General features: G+C 37.5%; 1 protein-coding gene across 2 annotated transcripts; it reads right to left on the bottom strand.

Annotated features, from left to right (window-relative positions):
• Positions 1-1,330: 1,330 nt before the first annotated feature.
• Positions 1,331-22,741, bottom strand: FAM169A (family with sequence similarity 169 member A). 2 transcript variants are annotated; one of them, XM_014310024.2, is made up of 12 exons: positions 22,607-22,741; positions 21,049-21,148; positions 19,872-19,957; positions 18,371-18,542; positions 16,355-16,534; positions 14,785-14,916; positions 12,696-12,805; positions 10,089-10,143; positions 9,616-9,754; positions 7,344-7,509; positions 6,263-6,469; positions 1,331-5,500 (listed from the first exon to the last, which is right to left on the bottom strand). In XM_014310024.2, exons 1-12 carry the CDS (start codon positions 22,739-22,741, stop codon positions 4,967-4,969), a joined length of 2,016 nt encoding a protein of 671 aa, XP_014165499.1. In that variant the 3' UTR covers positions 1,331-4,966. The 2 variants fall into 2 exon arrangements, with proteins under 2 accessions (XP_014165499.1, XP_030918852.1); XM_031062992.1 differs by having other exon boundaries at positions 12,696-12,802.
• Between the last annotated feature and the right edge of the window lie 3,373 nt (positions 22,742-26,114).

The following is a 26,114-nucleotide window of genomic DNA, read 5'->3' as shown; positions in this document are numbered from 1 at the left end:
CGAGCTTCATGGAGTCATGGAGATACCTCAGCCCCATTCCTGTGCCTGCACTGTACTGTGTTGTGCTTTATTTCCAGAAGCCAGAACAAGGATGTTTGTCCTGAAAAAGTGCTGCCCTACCTTTGTATGTCCCCATCTCAATCCATGTCCTGCTCTTGCTCACTGTGTAATTACCAACAAACCTTATCTTCTATGCTTCTACAAAAGTAAGGGGGTCCTCTTTGAATGTCATGACTCAGCAGGAGGTTTCCCTAACCTTTTTGCATTCCCTATCTCTGTGAATAATTTCAGATTGATTCTAATTCAATTTTCCTTTGTATGCTTCATCTCTCTAGTAAGTAATAGAGTGAATCTTGCCATCAAACTTTTTAAAGTCATGATTTGCAAATTTATATTAAACCTGCTTTTGCTAATACCTTTGACAGTGGTCCATTAAACAACCTAAACTACTTGTGACATACACTTCCATTCCACCAGGTATGTGTACACAAGGTTAAGACTCTCCTGAGCTTTCTCTTCTCCAGAGATGAGATCTCTTCTATCACAGATGCTTCTTGTCTCAGATTTCAGATCTGGAACTCTGGCAGGAAGTCAAGCAGCTGCTTTTGTACAATCTTCATAACTTCTCTTATAGGATCCTACAAACACAGTAACTGTAACCATAACCTGTTACTATTTTATTAGTTTGACACACTGCCCCACTCTAGACTTGATAACTTACAAGTATTTGAAAGTAAGAGAGGGTAACAAACCAGTAAGTTACTTGCTTGAAGAGAGGGCATTTTGTCAGAATAGATAAACCTGCATTTATTTTTATAAACCAAAATTCTTGTTGCTTTAGTCTTTGCTGAACATTAACAACATGAAAAGAATATTTTAATTTCCTACAGCTGTCTTGAAAACCTTTACTATATTTAGTGCTATAGATACATAACTTGTTGGCTGAATATCACAACTGCACTTAAGACATTTTAATGTACCACACTGTGGGGAGTGTGTTACAGCATTTCTAGTTGGCTTGTCTATAGCAAACTATGTCAATAACTCCTAAGTTTACATCATGTTGCAGAACTGACATAAACAGCAGAATGCATGCCGTAATGCTCAGAAGAGCCTATTTTGCTGCTTTTTAAAAATAAAATCTGATGCAAAAGCTAAAGAAAATTATTTTCATTGATACAAGGGTTTTTAACTAATAATTTTTGATTTCTTAAAAACTCCTTTACAGAAGACGGGTGGTAAAATTCATGTTCCAGTGCATTGAACCACTTTAAAATGTTCTTCCTATATAATAGGAAAAGGACTCAAATATTAAGAACCAAGCAAAAAATAATCACAAAATAAGAGTTTATTACTACTTCAAAACATTTCAAAAGCAGCCAAGACAGTACTAAAAAAAAAGAAAAAATTAACACAGTAACAAGACTAAGGTACAATACTATGCAATAGCAATACATCTTTCATAAGATTTATAAACAGGGTATCACCAGTTTAGAAAACAGCTAACACCACATTTGTGGAAATAAATTTAAAGTGTATCCCCATAGTAATATTTTAGAACAGTCACTTAGAAGCAAGGAAGCTGAAACTTAGGCCAATTTGTTGCTAATAGTGTCAATGACATTGTAAATGATCAATTTGATTACTGACATTTACAAAAGAAATGGTACAAAAAAGCAGCAAGGTTGGACATCATCTGAAATAAGTTAAAGCGCTTTTGAAATAAGATTTTACACTTTCATGCGAAGGACTGTGAAACAGGAGAACAGCAAACAAGAATTCTGCATTAAATTAAAATGGATCAAGAGAGAATATGGGAGAAGCAGTACAAGACAGACATTTGAACAAATATGGGATTCAAGTACAAAACCATTTACCATTTAAGTGCAAGGCTGAAGTCACAAATTAATGTTCTTTAAACTCTATTCCTAGACTAAATAAAGCTCAAAAATAATACTGCCTGCTTTCACTGTACACACATAGTTCCACAGCATGTTGTAATAACATTTGGTACAAACTTGTATAAAGTTGATCTTTTAATCTTTCGTTGCTGGTGCAATAGGATCTTTAAAATTGTTTAAGAGTTTGATATTAATAAGACAGTTAATAGTCCCCACGGTAAAGCACTCCAGTCAATATAGTTGTCAAACACGTTCCCTTATATAAGTGTAACAGAATTAATAAGGTATTGAACTACTGTTCCTGTGGGACAATCAGTACAGCAATAAAAACTATTTCTTAAAGTCAGTATTTTGATTTTGCTACTCTGCATTTACTGGAGAAAGATTGATGCCAAAGAAGTTGTAGAAATAAAACGTGTTCTTTGGTGCAAAGTACTGCTGTGATCACTGTTAGAACAGTGTCCATCTTTCATGACTGTACTGGTTATTGGAATTGCTAATTGCACCACAACTGCCGACATTCTGTTTGCAAAAGTCTACTCATCAGCTATTACCCCAGGCACCCCAGATTTATAAAGGTATCTACTCAAGGGTGTACTTTTAACATGTGAATTTAAGTTCAGTATTTAAAACTGACTCACTGAAATGAAATTATTTTATCATTCTCAATAGAAACGAAAACTATCCTAATATCATAATCTCATAATATTTATGTATTTACTCCGCAAATGTCTCAAAAGAAAGATACTAATTGAAATCATTCCAACTTAGCCATGAAAAGTAAAATCTGGGTGAGTGAAATTACTTCTCATGAACAGTTTTCCAACCTCACCAGGAATATAAGTGATAAACATACATATCAAAAATCCACCTAGAAGTAATTGAAATTACGGGGGCTCACAAGTAAAAGAGTACTTAACTTTTTCAGAGTGGATACATTTGTATCAATTGAAGGACTCAGAAGATGAATCTTCAGTAAAGCTTGCCCTAAAAATGGAAGATGAGTTGCAGTACACTGTATACAACCACTCTATTTTTTGAGGACCACCAGTCCTCAAAAATCCCCAATTCTTAGCAATGCAATAGATGTGTTTTCTAGCCACTTCTTTTTTTAAAAGAATTAATCTCAGCAGTAAAAGAGAAACCATACAGAAAATATCAAAAGTTTTGTCTTACATGCTTTATATAAAAAGCTTTATGAGTTTTAGAAATGTTTAAGGTTTACTTGAATGTTTATACACAATCAGGAAAGATCTTGAATATTTATCAATCATGGGGTTCATAGTGAGTACCTGTATGTATATTGATAAGATACTATAGCTAGATGCAATAGTTCAAGAAACCCTTACTTAACTCAGTAATCTCACATACCCTGAATCTAAAGTTAACACATTTTTTTAAGCCGCCTTTTTTTTTCCTGTAGATTGCTCTTAACAGATTAAAAAGGAGCATGGTACTTCATCACATGAAAAATAAAAAGCATGAATATATCTTAAAAAGTTAAAATATCATATAAATAGAGTTAAACTTTATAAGCATAAAATCCAAAACCAGATTCTTACATTAACTTCATAAAGGGATAAAAGTTAAGATAGCATTGCAACTATTCAAGTGAACTTGTACCTCTGTTTTTGCAACACTGCAAAAGACTAGTTCACACATCTTGGAAAAGGCATATGCAGGATAAAAGGTGTAATTTTCTGTTCTCAGAATCATTGTTCTTTTATTTCTGAGTTTTTAGCCATTACAAAAGGATCTGCATTTACTAGAAAGAAACATACAGCAAACTAAGGCCAACTTAGGTATGTGTGACAAGTTAAATACACAGTTTGCCAAGAGAACCTCAGAAGGGAAATGAGCATGAAAACTCTGTGTTTATTTCTGTTGGCATACAGTGAATTTTGGTTGCTGCTTTTAAGAAAAGTCATCAACTGGGAAGCTATCATCCCAGAAATTACACTCAAGTTAGAAAACAAATGTGGGAATTAGAAGTATTTGCAAGGTATCACCCACTAACTCCTAAAGGCATAGAAGTTTGGCAAGCAAGCATTTGCTGAAATACCCACTAATACACTAATGAATATCACCACCACCTGAAATGTCAGTGCTCACAGGAGTCACACACCTGGAAGACACAACATTTTAGTAGTTACCCCACAGCACCAGCCAATTATTTGGAAACACAAAGAACCACTTCCATTCAGACCAAAACAAGATCAAGAGTAGTCATATCTTTTCCTGTAATGCAACAAGGAAGCAGCTCAACACATGCAAGTAGTTAGGAAGGCAGTTCAAATGATTCCACACAGAGGCTCCATTCCATATACTCTGGAAAAACACGGGCTTACCAAAATGCTTGCTTTGGAAGCTACAAAGTTTACTGCGTAGGCATCTCTTAATCTTTGCTCAAGAAATCCGTTATCAGGAAGTGCTGTGGCAGACACTGCACTGCACTCTACCAACTCAGCTGTTTCAAGGGATTCTCATGAAAGAGAAGTGCTGCTCACGTTGCATTGATCTACTGAGCTACGCCTTCTTGTACATTTTGAGACCTAGAATGAAGAATCTTACATTCTTTTAATCTCTTAAGCCTGTGGGAAGGGAACAAGAAACAATGAAAGATTTTTCTTGTTCTGCTTTTCTCCACAGTAGAGAACACAAAGTTATTAAAAAAAATTATCTCCAGTCATGTACAGTGACAAGGAAGTCTATAGCAATTTAAGGGACCTTGACAGGGCCAGGATTTCACACTGCATTTTTCTTCCATGACTACCACCTCAAATATACAAACTATTCAATTTGAAAGCACAACTGTATTTATTCATCATGTATCCTTTATAAAGGGAGGAGACTGGCTATTTACTTTCATACTGTGAAGAAGTTCAATTTCTAGTGGTTAAATTTAAAAAACAAATCAAAACTTGAGGAAAGGTGATGAACACAAGAGGAAATCCAACACAGAATTTTAAGCACATGTGTCCTGTGCCAGATATGGTGCAGTTACACCTTAACGTTTTACACAAAATAGCCTTGTTATAAATAGATAAATTATCACTATTTGATTTTTAAGCTGGCTTTCCTTTTTTCTTGGGTGGACCTTTGTAGCCCTTAGCCTTTCTTCGCAAGTTTCTCCGATCTACAACGGGTACCTCAATTTCTGCTTCCTCAGAGCTGCTGTCAGCAGCCCGCTCTGCCACTGTCTGCGTGTAGTGATCTGGCTGCTCTGCAGACTCTTCTGAGGGCTCTTCCAATTGATTCTTCTGTGCCTCCTGTCCAGAAGGCTGCTGAAAAGAAACACCCTCAAGTTCAACCATTACCAAGGAGCTCTGACTCAAGGCAGCAGGGGCCTCCTGTGAGTTGTGCCCTGCTTCCTCATTTTGATCTTCTAATGAGGAAGGTAGGTTTTCAGAAACAGATTCTTCTGCTGCTTCAGTCACCACAGAGTTGGGCAGGCCATTGTCAGAGGGCTCTTCCTTTGATGCCACAGCAGCTGCGTTTTCAGTGCTGGCCTTTTCAGACTCTTGCTGTTCTTCAGTGCCCTCCTTCTCTACTGATGTAACTTCTTCAGTCAGCATTTCTGAATCATTTTCATTTAAAACCTATGGGTGGAGGAAAACAATCAAAGGGACAATTAGTTGAAGGTAAAAGACACTGAACAACTACTGCCTCTTGTTATTAACATCAGAGGATAGTTTGGCATTCAGCAGGTTTTTAATTCTACACGCATAACTTGAAAAAATAGTCCTCCTTTTTGCACAAGACTATTTTGTGATCTGCATTTCATATCCAGAGTTGCTCTCTGATTTTCAAATTGTTCAAAAGAGTTGAATAATTTGAGGTGCAGGAAAAACACTCTAATATTAATCCCAAGGGAAAAAAAAATAATTTAGACAAATACAACTATTGTTTTGCTAGCATATAATAATCTGCTTTTGCACTATAAACAAAAAAACAGTAAAACCTGTGTTCTGAAAGCAAAGGCATTTTAGCAGTAGTTAATTATTTGTACACCTCATCAGGCACAAATTGCTAGACAAAACAAGTGTGTGGCTTTTCACTCTTACCAAACCAGTATTTTAGTGAGAAACAGCAGTTTCATGACTGTCAAGGCAAACTGCTGCAAACTTATCTTTCTTTTGGGTATCACATGCATATAGGTCCCACTTCTACACATTGAAACAGAAATGTTAATGTATTCTCCTTATGGATTTACATCATCTGGCCTAATAATTGCTTCTCCTAGTAATTTCATACAATGTCAGGGGCTACTTTCTGTTACTTAACAAAAGAAAAAAAAATCCCTGCAAGATAAATACACTTTGAAGTAAAAATGACTTCACATTTTGTTTCAGTTCTCTCACCTTCTCTGATTCAGTGTCTTCTGGGGGTTTTGCTGGAGCATCAAGGGTTAATGGAACAAATGGTGTTACAGGTTCTTTTCCTTGATTCTCAGATAGCAATTTTGATTCGCCACTTGGAACTTCATTTGCCATCTCCCCTTCAACCATGAGTGAGGTCTTACCAGTTTCTTCTGCTACCTCACCATTAAGAGGTTCTGATGGCATTTCCTAAAAAAAAAAAGGTCATATTTGTAAGTCAAAATTATGCCCAGCTATTGTTGCCCAGCACTAATGGATGTACATGCGATCTAAATTTGCAGCTTAATGTGAGAAGCAGATACCTGAGATATCTAGAATTGTGTACTAAGAAGACAGAACTTAATGCAGATTGGCCAACTTAGCCTGAGTATTAGTTTGTTATTGTCACTTGTACTAAATATATGACCATAGCTTACAGTTAGGAGCCAGGACAAGAAGTTTTCAATGCATGTCTCATGCCTCCTGCAATCATTCCTTGAACCTAACATACACAAAGTCCACTTTCTCATCCATCAGTAAGAACAAAAACCCCTGAGGCATTGCTAGGCATAAAGAATATTCAGAAATTTAAATTCAAGTTGTTAACAAGGTGAAGCTAAAAGCTGGATTTAAAATTGAATTTTAAATCCAACAGGCAATTTTTAAGTAGAGAAGTAAAAAGAACCAACAGAAGTCACTGAAGCATACCAGGTACTGATGTATTGAAAAAACTTTTCTTTAAGATTAGAGATATTGGGTCAGATCTTGATCTTATCCCAGTTCTCTGGAATTTCTCATTAGGAGAAATCAATGAAGAAAAGTAGGATGGTAGACAAGCTAGAAATTCATCTTACTGAAGATCCTATAAACTCTATTGTTCAAAACACATACAGTGAAATATTCCCTGAAACTAATTCTGTACTAGCCTTCAGATATATTTCTTCAGATACATTTCTTAATGAAGCACTGGTGCAAAAAACCAAAGAACTGAGAATCACATGGAGCAAGGTAGCAAGCACCACATTTAACAGAAACTGTAGCTGTATTCCAAACCTATCTGCTATTGCTATCCCATCCAGCTCACCTCCATCTCACTTTGTTTCTCAGAGGGTGATACATGCATTTCCGCTTCTAATACAGACTGGTCTTCATTTTCAACAATTATTTCCTCGTCCTTCTCAACAGTATCCACCTTAGGCACTTCTGCTAAGTCTTCAGAGCTTTCAGATGCATGGGCAAGAAGTTCTGGCCTGTAGGTATTAAGATATATCTTTTAGATTAATACATAATTTTGGTGATCTCAGTGGGGAAATTCTTTCATGACCAATTATGTAGTACATACTTGCCATAGGAAACACAAATCTAGAAAACTAAGTGCATCTAAAAATGGCTAACTCCTCACTAGGAAAAAAATAATAACAACTAGGCAATTATAAAATTATATCTGTCTCACTTCCATTTTACGGGAAAGAAATCTGAAATTTCTCTAAGCTTGTTACTTTAAATTTAGAAAGTAGTGACGTATTACATATTTGAAAGCTACAAAGGGTTAAGAAAAGCAGCAACTTCTTTCCCCCCCCCCCATCCCCACTGCACAAACAGTTTCAAATAATGGAATTATGAAAACAACTGTATTCGTATAATCACTGAAAATACAGATGTTACAAAGACCATGACTGGAAAGTAACTCAAGGTAATAAACACATTATGAGTGAATAAGTTACCATCAGCTAGAGGTTAAATCAGCAAATATCTAAAGATGAAGCCGTGGTGCACTGCCACTACTGCAGGGTAGTACCAGTAACTCAAATATTCAGTTCTCATTTTCAAGATGATAAAGTTTAGATGAACTGAAACTATTACATACAAGCAAAGAAAAAAGTGCAAGTAATAGATTCACAGTAGTCTACTTTGTGATCTCATAGTAAAGGCAGTACTGGAGGGTTTTATCCTACATGCCAGTCTTGAGATGAAAGTAGGACTCAACAGGAAAGTGCACAACAGAAGACCCTCTTTCATTTGTTGGTGTGCATGGAAAATACCAAGCCCATATGCTGTTCTCATGCCTTCATTTTAGCATTCCTCTTTAGGTCTGCTTAAAAACACCATTAACACATCTTGTGTAACAGCAACACCTCATTGCCTTAATTTTGCAAGGCCCAAAATTTGACATTCAAATTGGGTTAGTTTAGTAACCAAGCATATCAGGTTAGTCCTCTCACATATGAACTAGCCAATTATTAGAAGTAACAGCATTTCTTAAGCTGTAGCAGCATCAAGTGTGCTGCTTGACCTGTTTGAACCAGCTTAGGGCAGTGCACTCACAGTGCAGCACAGCAATACACTATCTGTAATTTCACAGAGCAATTTAAACACAAAAATTAGGCACTGCTTAGTGGAAGGCCTCAGCTGCGCAAAGAAAATCCCCACAATAAATTCTGTTTAAAGAAGCTTCATGTCACAAGCTTGAGTGATTTCCTGTAAGATAAACAAGTTATCTTCAGTTTGTCTAAAGAGGCTTTAGGGGTTGAAGTGGATTTCTTTGGAAGAGAACAAGAGGAAGACATACACATGGAGCAGGGTGGGGCAGGCACAGTGCATCTATGAGGGAAGAAGGGGCTACTTATTTACTTAAAATAGATATTCTGAATGGAAAGCCAGTACAAATTATTACTCCAAGCCCTGTCCTGTAAGAATTCTTATGGTACACAAAATTACACTACTCTTCACATCCACATCTGATGATTGTTACACAGGTTAACATCATTTAAACCGGAAATGTTTTTGGGTTCTTTTCAGGATGTTAGATCAGATATGATGGTTTAAAATATTGTCTGAGCAAAGGGCTTTCCTTTGAAGACATGGTCCCCCTATAACACTTGTTATTAGCTGACAAGCAGTAACCAGCTCCCCAGCTGAACAGTCAGACCATATTTTACTGCAATAAAGAAGTAACAAGACTAACAAGAACTGGGGAAGGGATACATCCTCAAAGACCACACAGAGTATTATGGATATAAGTCCAGATATATTATCTCAAGAAACTGTGCTGTGAATACAAATATTTTTACTATTGTACAGATTCAGTTCCAACAGGACACTCTCAGCCTTCACTGTTTTCCTATTATTTCTAATATCTACTGAGCTTTCACAGGTACTACATTTTGGTGCAATCACTCTTTAAATAATGTCTCATTTTTCTCTCTTGCCATCTTGCATTAGACTTTACTTTTAGTAACCTTAAAATCAAGCAAGTAAAGTAGGGAGAAAGGAGAAGAAATACCAGTTGCACATCCTGTGACACTAATGTAGTTCGTGGCTGCCCAAGCAACAAAATAAAAAAACAGTAATGGTACCTGCTTTTGGACATTTGAAGAGCATTTTCCTCATCTTGTTGGGAAGTTTCAAGTCCAGGTTCCTGTCTATTTTTATTTAGCCTCTGACGTTTTAAATGACTGCTTCGTGTCCAGATGGAAGCATGAGTTGCATTAGGGTCTTAGGAGAATAACACAAAAAAATTCAAGTGAACAAATTCAGACTAAGATCTACATATGACCTCCCCACCAAAAATAGTTCATGAAAGAAACTGAGTGCCACTAAAACAGCATTTTTTTGTGGTACTTTTTTTCTGAATAGTGTCTTTACCAAGACTCATAATTATATCTGAATTCCTCTAAAAGGTATAGGAGTCGAATCTCAGCACCTTGGAGGAAAGCATGTTTTTACATCCATTTTACAGATGAATGAAGTAAAATGGAAAGCTGTAAAATAGCCTGCAAAAGTATCCATCTAGAGTAATTGCAATACTGATAATCAAAGTTATTTTTACCTTCAGATGTGCTTGCATGGACATCTGTTGATTCTTTACCTTTTTGAGAGTCGGCCTGTGGAACAAAAGCAAAGCAAATGTTATTCTAAAATTTTCTGAATTTATTAAAATACTTTCATCATCCTACCTATGGTTGCACCTTTCTAAAGCACTCATAGTAATGATCCTATAAAACAGCAGCTAAAATAATACTTAATTTATAGCTAAGTCTTCTGTCTCATCTCAGCAAATTTTATCTTTTTTAAAAGTTATCTTTATGTCATGGATGACTAGTTTTTCTGTGTTTTACTTCTGGCCTCAATGTAGACGGTAAGATTTCAAAGTGACCTGTCAACAATACTGCCAAGATTTTTTCCTAACAGTTCTACTTATAATAAGTGCCCACACAATTCAATTATAGGAGCCTCTTTCTGTTTGTCTCCCCTATCTGTATAAACCCAAGGGACTATACTGCAGTGGTTGGCAAAATTTATTTGCAAAGTCTTATTTTTATACTTTTATGCTATTCTATAGTTTTATTTTTATCATGACATCCAACAGAATATGGCAATCCATGTAGAAAATAAGAAAAGCCAGAACTTGGTGATTCATCAGTAATGCAGCTTACATGCACAGTCAGCACAGGAGGCTGCTCAGCTCCCTCCTCCTAGAGCTTTTTTTGTCTCCTGTTTCTCCACACCATTCCAATACCTTAATTTTTTTCTGCAAGTTAGCTGAGGATTCAGTACTTGATACAGTAAAGTGAGTACAAGCTGGACACATTAAAATAAAATTATGTACATTGTTTTTTCTTAGCTGCTAGTAATAATCTGGAACAGCAATTACCAGCATCCTGGTCCACTTTTCTAGTCTCACTTCCAATAGTGTGGAAGAAGGCTGGCAAAAAGTGGCCATGTCTACATTCTGCTATTTGAAGTAGTGTCCTAGATTACAAGGCAACATATATTCTATTTGCCATCTGTTAGAAGTGTGGCAGTTATCTTCTGTTAGGTGGGCAGTTTATCTCTTCCACAAACCAATCTTCCCTCTGGGAGACAGCTGCTGTTAATGGGCCATCAAGTGTCACTGCATGACTGATAAAATTACAGCATCCCATTGTGAGATGTTCCGCCCAGAGGGAGGAGCCAGGCATTCCTACCTGGATATAATCTGTGATTTTTGGGACACCAGAACAGCCTTTCCACTGGATTCCCAGAGGAGCAGCTGCCTTTTCCACTGGATCTCCAGAGGGAGACTACACTCTTCTACAGGATCACTCTCCAACAGAACCATATCTGCCACTCCAGAAGGACTGCAGCTACAATTTCAATTGGACTGCTACCAACACAGTGTCAGGTCGAATTCTGACTCTGTCAGTGTCGTTTTGTATTACTGCATTGTTTATTTTATTTTTTATTTTCTTCCCTAATAAAGAACTGTTATTCCTGCTCCCATATCTTTGCCTGAGAGCCCCTTAATTTCAAATTTATAACAATTTGGAGGGAGAGGGTTTACAGTTTCCAGTTCAGGGGAGGCTCCTGCCTTCCTTAGCAGACACCTATCTTTTCAAACCAAGACAAGTAATTTCAAGTGAGTACTAAATACATAAGAATTGGTAAACAACAAATTATTCTAGAATCAAAATGCACAAAATGGGGAGCACTAATGGAAACGTGAAAATTAAAGTTGGGAGATGTTTTTTACATGGTTTGGGGGAGGGTGGGGTATTTTACTTTCTTAGGTGATCCAACAATTTTCAAACCATTGCAGAGATTAAAAACATAACTATTTTTCCTGTTAATTTTGTTTTGGGAAACACTAATTTTCTCAATTGGGAAAACTTGACTTGAATTCCAAATCTAAAGTTTAAACATTAATATCTGAGAGTATTGATTTAGCCATTATTTCCCATTTTTAATTAAAGCACTGACTTCTATGAAAGCCTGTCAGCAACACAGACATTTCTTAAAGCATGCGAATCCATGCTCACGGTATTTGGAGCTATGAATGATTGTCAAGCAGATTTGGTGTGGCTTCAGAATATAAATGAAATAAAGGAAGAGCTTCATAATATTTAATGACCCAAACATATTCATAAACACATGCCCATGAGCAGCTGTAATCTGGTTGCTGTATCAAATACATGCAAAGAAAGCTGCGGTCTTTTTGTACAATGTCTGACTCTTCACCAAACTTAACATCAGCCATTGTACTGAACTGTGACATGGATATGTACCTCTAAAAACCCTCTAAACAATTTAATCTCAAGATATAGTTTAAATACTCTCCTTTATGTAATCTGCTGGTAAAAGGCTCAAATTGCAGACCCTGACAGCTGCAGCACAGACTCTACATGCATGGGGAAACCTGTCCACAACAAAAAAAAAAAAACCAACAAAAAAGCCAAAAGCAAGAACCAAACCAAAACCAAACAAAGCAAAAAAAAAACAAAACAAAACAAAACCAAAAAACCACCAACCCATCTTAGACATCAGCATTACATCACTGGGAAGCATTACATCCACACAGAATGTAACGAGTAAGCAAAAGTAAGTAAAAATAATTTCTCATAACTGTTTTTCCAGTAACAATACACTCAAAAAAAGAGGTAACAGACTGTGTACCTACACTTAGTTGTGTTTCTACCTCAGTCCTTGGTCCACCTGCTTCAGATACTGCAGACTGACAAAAATTGTCCTCTGCTTGCAAACTCTTATTTTCCTTCTTTGAGGTCTCTGCTGTGAAGATTTAAAAGAGTAAACAGTGCAAGAGAAAATTAGTACCTTTATGTAACAACTGTTTGTCCTGCTTTCAGGTGGGATAGAGTTACTTTTTCTCCTAATAGTTTATACAGTGCTCTGTTTGAATTTAGTGTAAGACAACACATTGATGTTTTAGTTGTGCTAAATAAGGGTTACCCTAATTCAAGGACTTCTCACTCTCTTGTGCTGAGTGAGCAGTTGCACAAGAAGTTGGGAGCAAGACACAGCCAGGACAACTGACCAAAGAAATATTCTATACCACATTGTTAATCCCAGTACATAAACTGGGAGGGGCTAATCACTGCAACTGCATTGTGTGCATTTGCTGAACAACATCACAGACAACTGGGCCAAAGACCATGGCACTGAGTGGGAATATCACATTGTCTGTCATGTACCACCCTCCAGAAAAATGAAATGATACAACAATCCATTTATCCCGGAGCAGTGGGCGGCAGGACCTTCAAATATTGGGACACACATTTAGCAGAAGCCACCTGTTAAGTAAACACAAGGGAATCTGACAGTCAGTCTGACACAGCACAGTCCAAACTTCTACACATTGTAGAAAGAGATAAGTTTCCCACAGTGTGCTGAGGGAAACAATCTGAGTTATTCCTGCTTCAGGAAAAGGCAAAACGATTTGTGGAACTGAGTTTGCTCAAGCACTTGGCTCCACTTAGCAGGTAATACTGGAAGATGGGGAAGTCCATTGCATTCCTTATGGGGATTTGATTTTGGGTGTGAGTAGCCAATAAATTAAATTGCATGATGTTAATTGCCATATAACACTTTATACTGTCTCTTTCATGGTTATATGCCTATCACTCAACTGGGTACCTCACAGCACCTGTTTTCACCATTCTGAATTTGGGGATCAGAACCCAATTCCCATTCAATTGCCATGTCAAGGGTATTACAGTAAAAATCACCCAGACCAATGAAGAAACAACTTTGCAAAGCCAAACAAGTGCAGTGGTGACAGAAGAAGAACTGGTTCCAGCATGCAACAATCCAACTTGATGCAAAATCTTTTCTGCCCTGAAAGACTGTTGCAACAGATGGAACTCAAAGTTATGGACTAAAGGAACTCAACAGACATTTTAGAGGGATGGCCCACAGGCAATGATACATGTGTGTGATGCATGTATATATATCAGAAGACAGGAAAGGTAACAGCATCAGAGTAACTGGTAACTGCAAAGAACAGAACCTGGGTATGACATAAAAGATGCAAAAAATAAGGAGTGGATATCATCCCACTTTCTGAAGGGATAGAATTATTACTGTCCCTACTAGCTGGCACAGTGCTGCATTTTGAATTCAGTATGAGAATAATGATGCCACACTATTTTCATTGCTGCTGAGTGGTGTTTACCCTTTCTGAAGGACTTTTCAGTTTCCCATGCTTTGCCAGTGAGCAGGTGCACAAGAAGATGGGAGGGACCATAGCTAGAACAGCTGACCTGAAGTGGCCACAGGGATATTCCGTACCACAGAACATCATGTTTGGTATACAAACTGGGGACACTTGGCTAGAAAGGGCTGCTTGGCAATTGCTTCAGCATCTGTCAGCAGGTAGTGAGCAACTGCACTGTGCAACACTTCTCTCTCTTGGGTTTGATTTACCTGGTTTTGTCTCCCTTTTCATTATTATATTTTATCTTATTTAAATTATGAAACTGTTCTTATCTCAACCCAGAGGTTTTACCTTTTTTTTCCAGACTCTCCTTGCCATTCTGCTGGGGGACGAGAGGGTGAACAAGCAGCTGCATGGTACTTAGCTGCCAGGTGGGGTTAAAATATGACACCATTCCAAATACGATCTCAAAGGTCTCTGGACAAATAGAAATCTTTCTTCTAGTTTCTACACAATGTTCACAGAAGTCACTCTTGTATAGTATTTGTTCAACTTTTACAAAGTGTTAGAAAACAACAAAACAAAGCATCCATACCTGCAATTTTGAGATTTTCATTTTCATGCACTATACACATAATAGACTTTCTCTGGAACCAATCTCCTCCTCCCTCCACTTGCCACAAAAGGTTTTTATCCCCAGGGTACTTCTCAAGGTACTGCTTACAAGCTGAGCAAACACAGGAAAAAACACTATGTTATAGATACCATATACTCAGCTATACCTCAGATTTAAAGTTTATCTGAAATAAAACTATTTTGCAATCTACCATCATACACAAAAAACAACAGAAAGAACTGTTTAACAAAATAGTCAAGTCTGAAATAAACTTTGCTTTACCCTACACATCTTTCCTAATTAACCCTTTGTGAATGTAAGTTTAAATAATTTCCATTATTATCTTAAACTGCAAACAAAGATGAATGGGATTTTCTTCTCTTCCTAGTACCCACTTGAGATTTTTGCAACCTCACTAGTTACTGTTCCTACCAACTACAAAACCAAACTCAGGACAGAAGGGTTCTTAAGCAGAGGACGTAATCAAGTGCTTTTTGTCCCCTCACACTCTCTAGGCATCTGTGACAAGCACTCTCTGGGAGTGTTAATATGTTACCATCGAATGGTTAATCACTGTTCACTTCCAGAACATTTTCTGCGCTGATGTCCTTCCACTTTTTTTCTCTCTATACCTGTATCAAACATACAGGTGAAGGGGCATGCATGCTCTGACACAATTCTTTGGTCTTTGCTAGAAAAAGCTACTATTTTTCACCGGGTTCAATACTGATACACAATTTCAGAGCACAAGATCCCCACTGTGTAATTTCTTGACTACAAAAATTAATTAGTCATTAAATTCTGCGCAAGTAATTTTCCTCATTGAAGCCTAACAATTAGGTCTTATCAGATCCAGTGACAGTAGTGCTTCAAAAAGCAGAAAGTTTCTACTGGTTAAGAAGGTCAGACAAAAATGTTCATAGAAGAAATACTGGTAAATGGCTTAAGAAGGAGCATGCCTTGAGAAACAGGGCAAAAGAAATGTGCTTCTTGTCTGAACACAGTCCCAAGAACATAGTTTCCAGAATCCATGTAATTTCCTGCATGATATAGTTCTCTTAGGTTGCTAACAGAAGAACCGTATGTGTTTTCCTTGTGTTTTAGAACTGCCCCTTCTGATACGCAAGTGAAAGCAGAGCCTAATATGTCCTCTTCATCAGAAGTTCAGAGAAAGCATGAATTAAACAACCTCGTGAGGTTTAGGTGTGAGCAAGAAAAAGGTGATACAAGGCAGATAGACTTTAGATCCCATAGAGAAACACCTCTGCCCATGCTACAGGCTTGGTGGGGGAAACAGGACAGTGGTAAACTTCACAGCAGCAGCAAGCCAACAGAGTTCAAATAATCTACTTTTACATAGAGGATAAAAAATTGAATCAGGAACTACTTCATCTTACACAAATCAGGATTTTTAGCCTCCACCAAAGTGCAGAAAATTTAATGCAGAGCCTGAGGATAAGGCCACAAATCTGGAGGTTGAATGACAATACTCATTTGGACATGAAAAGAAATCACAAAAAAGATCAGAAGAAAAAATTAGACAGCTTGCCTGTATACATGAAAGATGACAGTGGATATCGTAGGCCAAGAGACTCTTCAGTAAAGGAATCCACAAAGTCTTCCAACATGATTAACCCAGAGTCTTTCCCACGATGTTTCTTTCTAACAAACATTGTGTCTAGCACTGGCAACTTATACTTCTGATGAGGAAGAGAGCTACAAACACTTCCTGAAATAGTCAGAGGGAAAAATATCCATCAGTATGGATCACATAACTGTATGCTGACTGACATGCTGCAGCATGGAATTAAGCATATTTAAATTAAGACTTTTATAAGTTATAAAAAATCCAAACTATAGAATAGTAAGTAAAAGTAAGTAAAGTTATAAAAATAATTTATAGCTTTATTAAAAATAAATAATTTCTATTAGTCATTTATTAACTTTTTTGAGCAAGCTTCGTAAGGTTTCCAAGATACATCAATAGACTAATGTAACAGCAAAGCACCAGAAAAGAATAGACAAGACAGAGAGGAAAGGCTCACTTTGAAATCTCACTATACAGTTCTATATGAAAACTAGTAAAAATGGAGCTGAAAGATGGAGGAGGGAATAGGAGAAAACAAATTTATTTAATTACACTTTTATGCTGATTACATGACTTCTCATGACAAATGTGAAAAGTAATTAAGTTCTTGCTTAAAGACTAAAACAGTGATCCAATTTTTCAAATGAAGATACAAAATAATGTTAGGACATTTTACACTGAAATTCTCCCTTAAACAATATATTATCCTAAATTAAACAAACATGGAACAGATGGTGACAACACATAGGTACTTCAGTATCAGAGGATTCAAAGGGTAGCTATGAACTCAGCAGTGAGAAAAGGATGGCATTATAATGGCATTAAAACAGTCCATTAATAGCCAATCAGTTTTCAATGAATCTGTGAACAATGGCAAAGAGCTGCCCTCTTCTCTAACAAGGCCAATGAGAAACAAAGTTGTCTCTACAACCCTTTAGTTAGTCTTTGCAACCTTGTATTTTTTAGGACCCATGAACATACTTATTTTTGGGCCATGAAAACAATCAGAGGGCTGGTTGAGGAAACATGAGGAAAACTGGGGTTGTTCAGCCTGGAGAAGAGAAGACTCTGGGGTGACCTAATTGTGGCCTTTCAGCACCTGAAAGGAGCCTACAGCAGAGCAGGAGAGCAGCTTTATGAAAGGTCATATAGTGAGTGATAGGATAACGAGCAGTGGCCTTAAGCCACAGGAGGGTAGATTTAGATTGGGTATTAGGAAGAAATGTTTTACTGTGAGGGTAGTGAGGCTCTGGGACAGGTTGCTCAAAGAAGGCGTGAATGCCCCATCCCTGAAAGGGGATGTTCAAACTGAAGTTGTGAATGCCACACCCCATGTTCATGCCAGGCTGGATGGAGTCCTGGTCTAGTGGAAGGTGTCTCTGCCCATGGCAAGGAGGGTTGAAACTAGATGGTCTTTAATGGTGCATTCCCACCAAAATCATTCTATGATTCTATTATTATTTTCATTTTTTAAGCAAGGGAAACTTGAGCAGAGAGACTACATTACTTGGGTACCCTTTGGGATGCTTGAAGAGCTCCACCACTCCTCAAAACATCTGCTTACAGAGTGGTCTTTTCCACATAGGCTACTCATTTGGAGAGCACAACACACACTCAAACATGGGTGAAATTCTGAAAATTTTTTGAAAGAAAAGCCTTCCATTTTTGCTAACTCAAGCCTTCCATTTTGCTAACTCAAGTCCAGTCTAAGTAATCGTGCTAGAGAAGAAAAAAATGCTGTCGGGTATATCAAGTTTCTTAGTTTTAAATAGAATTTGTAATTAATGAAGAGCTTATATTGCTAAAGCATGTAATTATTTCAGCTAGAGATTTTAACAGCCTGATCTCTTATGACTGCAGAAAAACACCAATTCAACTAGGCCTGCAAGGCTTATAAAGCCTACTAATACAATATTCTTCAAACAAACTATCTCCTCCCCTTTACTTCCCAAATCCCACAATCCTCAAATGTTCTACCTGTAGGTTTAACAGAATAGAACCCAATAGCCTCTCCTTTTTTCCACATGATCTTAGCATAATGGCTGCTACCATGACAGAGAAATGGGATCTCATTTCTTTCCATTTCTTGTGTTCGATAGATAATTCGATTTAGAACATAGAGAACAACTCTCTCTCCAACAGACTTCACCTGAGGGAACACAGAAAAAACATTTCAGAAGATTGGTCAGATTAGTTAATACCCATACATGAGAGACCTTATTTAACACAGCTGCAGACAGATTTCAAGGGAAAGCTGTAAGTGCTAGAGCAGGGTGACTCTCTGAGGTTTGTTGTAAGGCAAGAAGATGCTCAGAAGTTGCAATAGGTTAAATACAAATCACAGCCACAGAGGACATTTCATGTCTTCAATGTCACTCCCAATCCAATGTGAAAAATCTGTGAGAAGAGCAGTGGAGTAAGAATATTATGATCTAACTCAAACCTATACTTGTACTTAAACATTTACCAAACACAACAGCAGTACATCAGCCTCAGAACTCCCGGGCTAGCAGGTAACTGAAGTCTTACAAAGGAGAAATGATGAGCCTCATTGTGGCAGGACTTTTGCACACTCAATCACTCCTGATAGAGTGGCAGGCAACAGGACATGAAGCAGTGAAAAAACTTGTTACAACAGTTTCTGTGGCATGAAATAAGGAATTAAATATCCTTTTATCTATCCTACAGGGTTCCTTTTGTATATGAAATATGAGTTCACCACTATTCTACTTATTGTGAAGGAAGGAGGAACCATGATCTATTCCAATGCTTAGTCTCAGCTAGCTCCCTTGTAAAAGACTCGGCTTTCCTGATTTTCCTACCATTAAGAATTATGTAGAAATCCAGGCTACATGCCAAACTCTCAAAAGAAAATTTTAAAAATCACAAAAATCAAAGACAAATGCCCAGATTCCATGAGTAGATAAAAATTACACTCCTGGAAAAACACAGATTTCCAGTTTTAGAAAACTCCATGCTACACAGAGTTAAATAATGGTAACAGAGGTCAATGATGGGCAATAAAGTAGACACCAGGCAACTTACTTTTCCAGACTTCATGTATTGCCACTGCAAGCCTCCAGCTCCAACTTGCTTCTGTCAATACATTCCTGGCAGTATTTTTGGTTTACTAGTCTCCTGATAAGATCAATAGGTACTGCTATGGTACAATGCACTATTCTACCAAGATGTTTCAACACAAGCAGATCACAATATTCTAAAGAACAAAGAAAATAGATGGTAACACAGCTAACATGTAAGCAGTCTACATATGAAGCTGCTCTACAAAGGTCATTCTTGCTTAAGACTCTATCTTCACATTGAGGTTCCTTTCACCCTTGTACCTATTCCTCTATTCCCTTGCAACAGCCCTCTCATTTCCAAATTAAATTAAAATATGTAATATCTTGCACACTATCTATTTGCCATTATCTTGGAGTATAGGATTAATTGCTAGGTGAATGTTGGAGTGCTTTACCTGATGAAGCCCCTGTCTAGCAGGGACAGATGTTCTCACAATGTCATCAATTGACCACCATTGGTCAGCAAGATACAGGGCTACAGCTTGAAAGAAACAAGGGAAATACAAAGTTAGTGATTCTTACCATTCCAAAAGAAACATATTCATTAAAGTTGCTAAATACCCAGGAATAACATTATAGTAATCACATCAGGCATTTTCTAGATGGCACTATATTAATGTAGCTCCTACTACCCTAGCACAACCAGTGGGGCACTGTACGTTCCACCCATATAAATGCTCCCTAGTCCAAAACCTTTCTTGGTAACTGAGACTAATAAACACTAGGGGGGGGTTGTCTGTTTGTTTGGGTTTGGGGTTTTTTTTGTGATACGGTATACAGGAACTATTTTTCAGACATAAGCACTACCCTTCAACACTGTGCTCTAACATCTACTTCCACTAAAAACTGCCTGTCAAGGTAAGTCTCACTCATACATGCATTTTACTACTGGGTGGCTAATAGATATTAATATTGAAACTGTGCAAGTTTTAGGGAGTTAGATGAATGTAAAAGTCTGATAGCCATTTGAGCAGCAGTTAGGAAGAGTATGATATATAGGCATTTGTGGCATACTAGGCAATCATATACATGGCATTAAATTGAAGAAGGAAATGTGGAGAGTTGGAAGGGGAGGAAGAAGGGAGGAAGAATGGGAGGAGAAAACCACAAAGACCATCATCTCAGCCAGAGCTATGCTAGGACTTCAAGCTAAAGACAAATTTACACGTCTCTGATCAATCACTATTAATAAAGAGCATTTAAATTCATGTTCAAATTGATGGATTCTAAGAATGTTCAATTAATACCTTTTGGAGAGGTGAAGCATACATAAAAAGATCAAGAGATACCTGTTGTACTATGGTCCAGACAAGCACCAAATTATTTTGTTACTTATCATTTTAATTCAATGGGTCCAGTTCTGATCTGATTAGTGTGCCAAGTTCTAGCACTTGTGTGTATAAATATACAACAAAAAATAATAGTATGTGAACAAAAAGATGGGGAACAACAAATGTACCATGGAAAAGTTATGGGTTACAGTAGCATGAAATGAGAACGGGCCTGGGTACATGCATTTTCCACCAAAAAAAAAAAAGAGGCAACACAGAGATAAAAAACTTAAAATGAAACCTGTGAGTGAGTCCCATGGTGCAAACAGTGCAAGGACTTTGTTTGTCTGCTCTTCACCACAAAGAGGAACAAAGCCCACAGATGTCAAGGTAATAGGAACCTGCAAGAAGAATGTACAATAATTCAGTAGACTTTTGCCAAAACAACAGTAGTAAACTATAGTTCATAAAGGTAAAAAAGAAGGATATTAAAAATCAAGTCCTTAACAGCTAGCTGTAAAAGACAAGCCTTTCTTTCAGTCCTTTCTTTAGACACATTTCCACATCTCCCTAAAGACAAACTGCATCTAAAGAGCTCTGACTCTCAAGCTGTGGCAGAGTTAGCTACAGTAATTTGTACAGCTCTTTGCTGCTGACAGTTTGCATTTGTGTGCACAACTGAAGTAAGGTGTGCAAGGGGCCAGCATTATGTTCCCTTCAACAGTCCCAACTGTGCAAGTTGTCAAAGCCAACAGAAGAATGAGGCAGTCAGTCAGGCACTGAAACAAGCTGGCACAGCAAAACTGTGTTTGTTAACAAGTTCTAATGTGCTACAGTGGGAAGGCAAATTCAAAAGGGTTTTGTTTCCAGAAGTTACACACATGTTAGAAATTCTGAAGTTGCCTACTTGAAATTCCCCCTCAGAAAGAAATATGGGAAGGGTCAAAAAATCTTCTTTTAAGGAATCAAGTAACTTTGTGGAAATGCATTTTGATATTTAAATTCACATGCTTCTATTATTAAAATAATGTATACAAAACTTGACAGACATGAATGGTGTGGTAGACAGACTTGCTTAACAAATTTAAGAAGATTATGACGTGCCATTGTCACAAATGAGGACATTAATACAAGCAACCATTTAGGCATACAGCACTTGCATAAATGTAGGAAAGTAGTCAAGACTCTGATTCTGCCAAGGAATCTGTGGCACTGACCTTTAGATCCCACAGAAAATTCTCTCAGCTCACTTACTTTTCATTAAAACTATACACACTGCTGGTTTTATTGGTACTATTTCTAATACCAGCATTTGTCTGGACAGAACCAACACTGACCAACTCATCACAAGGGAGAAGTGTTTAAAACACAAAAGTGGCACATCTATTCTCTACTAGAGATCAGTAACAGCACAGACTATTTCAGATAAGGAAGAAAGAACCACTTTCGAAATGAGTGAAGTTACTAATCAAAACTTGAACCCAAACATAAAGAACACTGAAGGACTGAGATAAAAAAAGAGCCAGTTAGCTTAAGTAAATCATGAACCCCTTAGTGATGACAGGTTTTTGAGAGTGTATGAGGTTTGATCCATCAGTTGAAAATTCAAGGTTATAGTCAGGTTGGGGTTTTTTAGGTTTTTTTAAATTGCTCATTATATACAGATCCACTACCTAGAAGCAGCACATAGTAACCGAAACTCAGATTTAAACCCAGTTACACAGTGAAAAAAATTTGAATTTGGAAAATATGATAGCTTTGATAAAATCGTTCTGAAATTCAATAGGACTGGATATATTAAATCTTAGATCTATAAGGATATTAAGAACACCAGTACTACAGTATTTGCTGGTTTTTACCTTGCGGTGGTCTGGCAGAGAAAAGAACTCAGGAGCATTTGGATTCCCCCACCGAAGGTCAAAGAGGTAGTCCTCTGCTGAGTTCTCCAAGTCCTCATGACTGTAATTGTTCAATATATCCACAGGGAATGACATGCTCTTGAGAAATAAAGCAAGACTATTAATGTGGGTACTTTGAGACATACAACGTAGATGAAAATAAGACTGTTGAACAACCACACTCTCCTGTTGAACACCCACACTCTGCTGTTGACTCTACATCCATGACAGAAAAGAGAAATGCTCCAGCATTTACAATTAATTAGGATGGTGACCAATAACACCCAGTCTGTAAAAAAATCAAATCTGTGCTCATAAGCAGAAAAGAATGCGATTAGCCTATAGATCCCCCTAGACCTCAGTTGTGGCAGATTTCCAACATACAAGCCCCATGTTTGCTGCACAAGTACATGCTGCTTTGAGGTGGCAGACTTGGTTCTATCTCCCTCCCAGATGATGTTTATGATGTCACCGGTCACGTTATAACTAGGTGGTAAAAAAAAGTAAACCACCAGATGATAACAAGATGGAGTTAATTTGAGATGTTGCATTTAAATCCATGAAGAAACCAAAACATTGCTTAGGATTTTTCTCATCAACCGGCCAGTTTGTGTTCTTAACAGATGGTTGTTTCCAAAAGCATTTCAGCTGTGAACAGAAACTTACACAAGCTCATTAAAAACAAGAGCCCACAACAGACTAAAGAGAGACACTTTAAGGAGGTGACGAGATAAGACTATAACACTGAAGCCAAACCATAGTGGCAATAACTACTGAAAAGCTCTTAGATTCAAATTTTCCTTGTCAAAACAGTGTGAAATTAAAATGAGCAAGAGCTCCTGGAATCCACTGTGTGGTCTTCAGGTAAGGTTCTTCCAGGTCTATAAAACTATACACAGAAAGATACCCCACAGCTGTTTTAAAGATATGACTCATACTCTCAGAAGCATGAAAAAACACAAAAACAAGTTCATGAGAACCTACTCCAGTGTTCTGGAGGAACACAGGTTCTTACTCTGTCTTTCTCAGCTCCCATGAGCCCATCACACAAGTTTCTGAACACAAAAGTTTTCATACAAGCTTTATGATTCCTAGTCTTCACTATGGAGGCTTATTTTTCAATTTCATTTTAAATTTTAGTGTGCAATGATTTTTTTTTCCTCTTTACCTTCAGTCCCCCTATTTTATCCACAATTCATTATTCTACTGACACAGGTAAATCAAGGGTGAAAAAACATCTTATTCTGACTCAATCAGTAGAAATTAAAAGTCTACATTTTGAAGGCTTTTAAACAGCAAGAATATGCTACTACTAAGTTGATTGGAGAGAAGAGGCTGCTCCTTCTACAGAAGAGATTCTTTTTCTCCCGTGTTAAAATGGAACTTGGACATGACTTCATTGGCATCTCCAACTGTTGCTCTTAACACTGTTGCTGATGAAAACACTAATGTTTTCCATGAATGCTATTGTTCAGATATAGACGTGCATTCCTCAGAGTCATTTCCTTTCCAATTCAGGTAATTCCTTCCCCTCAACTGTTATTTGCATTTTCTCCTGCCTTCCTCTCCAGTCTCTCACATTCCTTCTACTATTGCCCACTGACCCTATCAGATACTTTGCTGAATCTTATAATTCTCCACCTGTTTCTTCCCACGTTTCAGGGCTGCCCTTGTCATTGCTAACAATCAACTCCTTTGGCTCCTCCTGTTTGCATGCAAACTGATTTGCAGAGCCAAAGGTGAGGTGTGCATGCTTTTGAGTGCAGCAGCAATGCACAGCAGACGGAGGGGCTGCTGTCAGGGGTGAAATTCACCCACCACCAGCCTTCTTATCTCTAGCAGATATAGCTTGCCTGCAGATATGACAGTTCTCAAACAGACCAGCAATACTGCACAGACTGTGGTGATAAGCATGTTGCAAGACAAAACAAGGAGGAGTGTAAGGTCACATGACACTACTTTTACAAGAGGATGAGGCTTTGCCACCATGTTAACTGCAACAAGCAAGGTAAATTCAGCTGTGAACGAATACAGGTATGTGAAAAACACAAATTTAATTTTCTGTATGCTGGCAGAAAGGGTAACCCCCCTCTATTACTAAACAAATACCTATGTGCTTAGATAACTCTGCTATTAACAAAGAAATTGAGCTGAGTTTCCATTATTCCATGGCAAAGAGAAAAACAAACCAGAAGCCATAACTTTAAGCCTCTAGGTAATAATTCCTGAGATTTTTTTTGAATAAAAAAATGAAGGAAGAAAGCAGAAAACATGCAATAAGAAATTCAATAGATTATCTGAGTTCCAACCACTACATCACTACGAAAATAAAAGCAGCAACCATATCTTTGCTTAAAAGCAAAAAAGGCTAACTACTGCATTCATTAAACTACCCTCAAAATCACTCACAGATCTCTTTTCTGTTTGCTATTTGGGCTATCTAATTTCTCATGGCATACTTAGATTTTATTTGCTCTCAACTCCCAGTAGTCACTTTTGACTTTTCCTTTGCAGCATTTACAGAGAACATGTTATGCAAAAGAAAGCAATACAGAGAAATTTTCAAGACTGAACTAAGGAAAACCTACTCAGCACCCCTTCTAAATAAACATTAATCTTTTTTACCATGCAGCAGATTAGATATGTAAAGTCACAAACTCTCATACACTTGTGTGATGTATTTTGTCTCTGCGCTGAAGAGGTTGGAAATAGTTCACATTTAAGTTCACTACATCCCTGAAGAAATCAGTAACTGTTCACAAAGTTATCAAGTTATAATAAAAGCATTAAACAAATGATGAAAGAAGAATGTTCCATGCCAGTCTACAGCAGAGCATAAGGAAGCAGATCACAATACAAAATGCAAGCATCTCAAATTTGAAATGCAAAATAACCTACCAAAGATAAATGAAATGTCTTCCAACAGTAATGAATTAATATTAGTCCCTCATTAAAACACAGTTGGTTTGACAGTATGTATGTTGAACAAAGTAAAAATACAGATGGCTCCATATCTAGCCAGTCTCAAGTAAAACAGGAAAGAGAAAAAGGACTGGAGAAAACCACTTTTCAGGTTTTTTTGACTACAGCATTAACACATTTTTATTGCAGAGGCAGCAGGAACAGCACAGGTCTCTACCATGCAGTTCCTCATGTCCCTTTTTGTTGCTCTAGACCTCTATGCACTGCACAACTGTAAAAGTGTCAGGTCAGATCTTTGTCATACATTGCACGACCACGCTCTGCTCATGGGGTGCCATTCCAATTGGTTAGCACACAGTCAGGCTGACTGAGCACATGCAGTGTAGCCCTGGGCAACCAAACTCATCATGAGTACATAATATGATTTTATGTACATTTGTACATAAAAGCATATTAGGAGAGTGTGTTTGGAGGGGAAGGAGGAAAATTAATTTTATTTTTTTAAATGAGACAAGAATTTCATTTTTCTAGTGAAAGAAAATAAATC

This window comes from Geospiza fortis, unplaced genomic scaffold (genome assembly GCF_000277835.1).
Source record: "Geospiza fortis unplaced genomic scaffold, GeoFor_1.0 scaffold246, whole genome shotgun sequence".
NCBI lineage: Eukaryota > Metazoa > Chordata > Aves > Passeriformes > Thraupidae > Geospiza > Geospiza fortis.
This window is presented reverse-complemented; position numbering and strand designations above follow the sequence as displayed.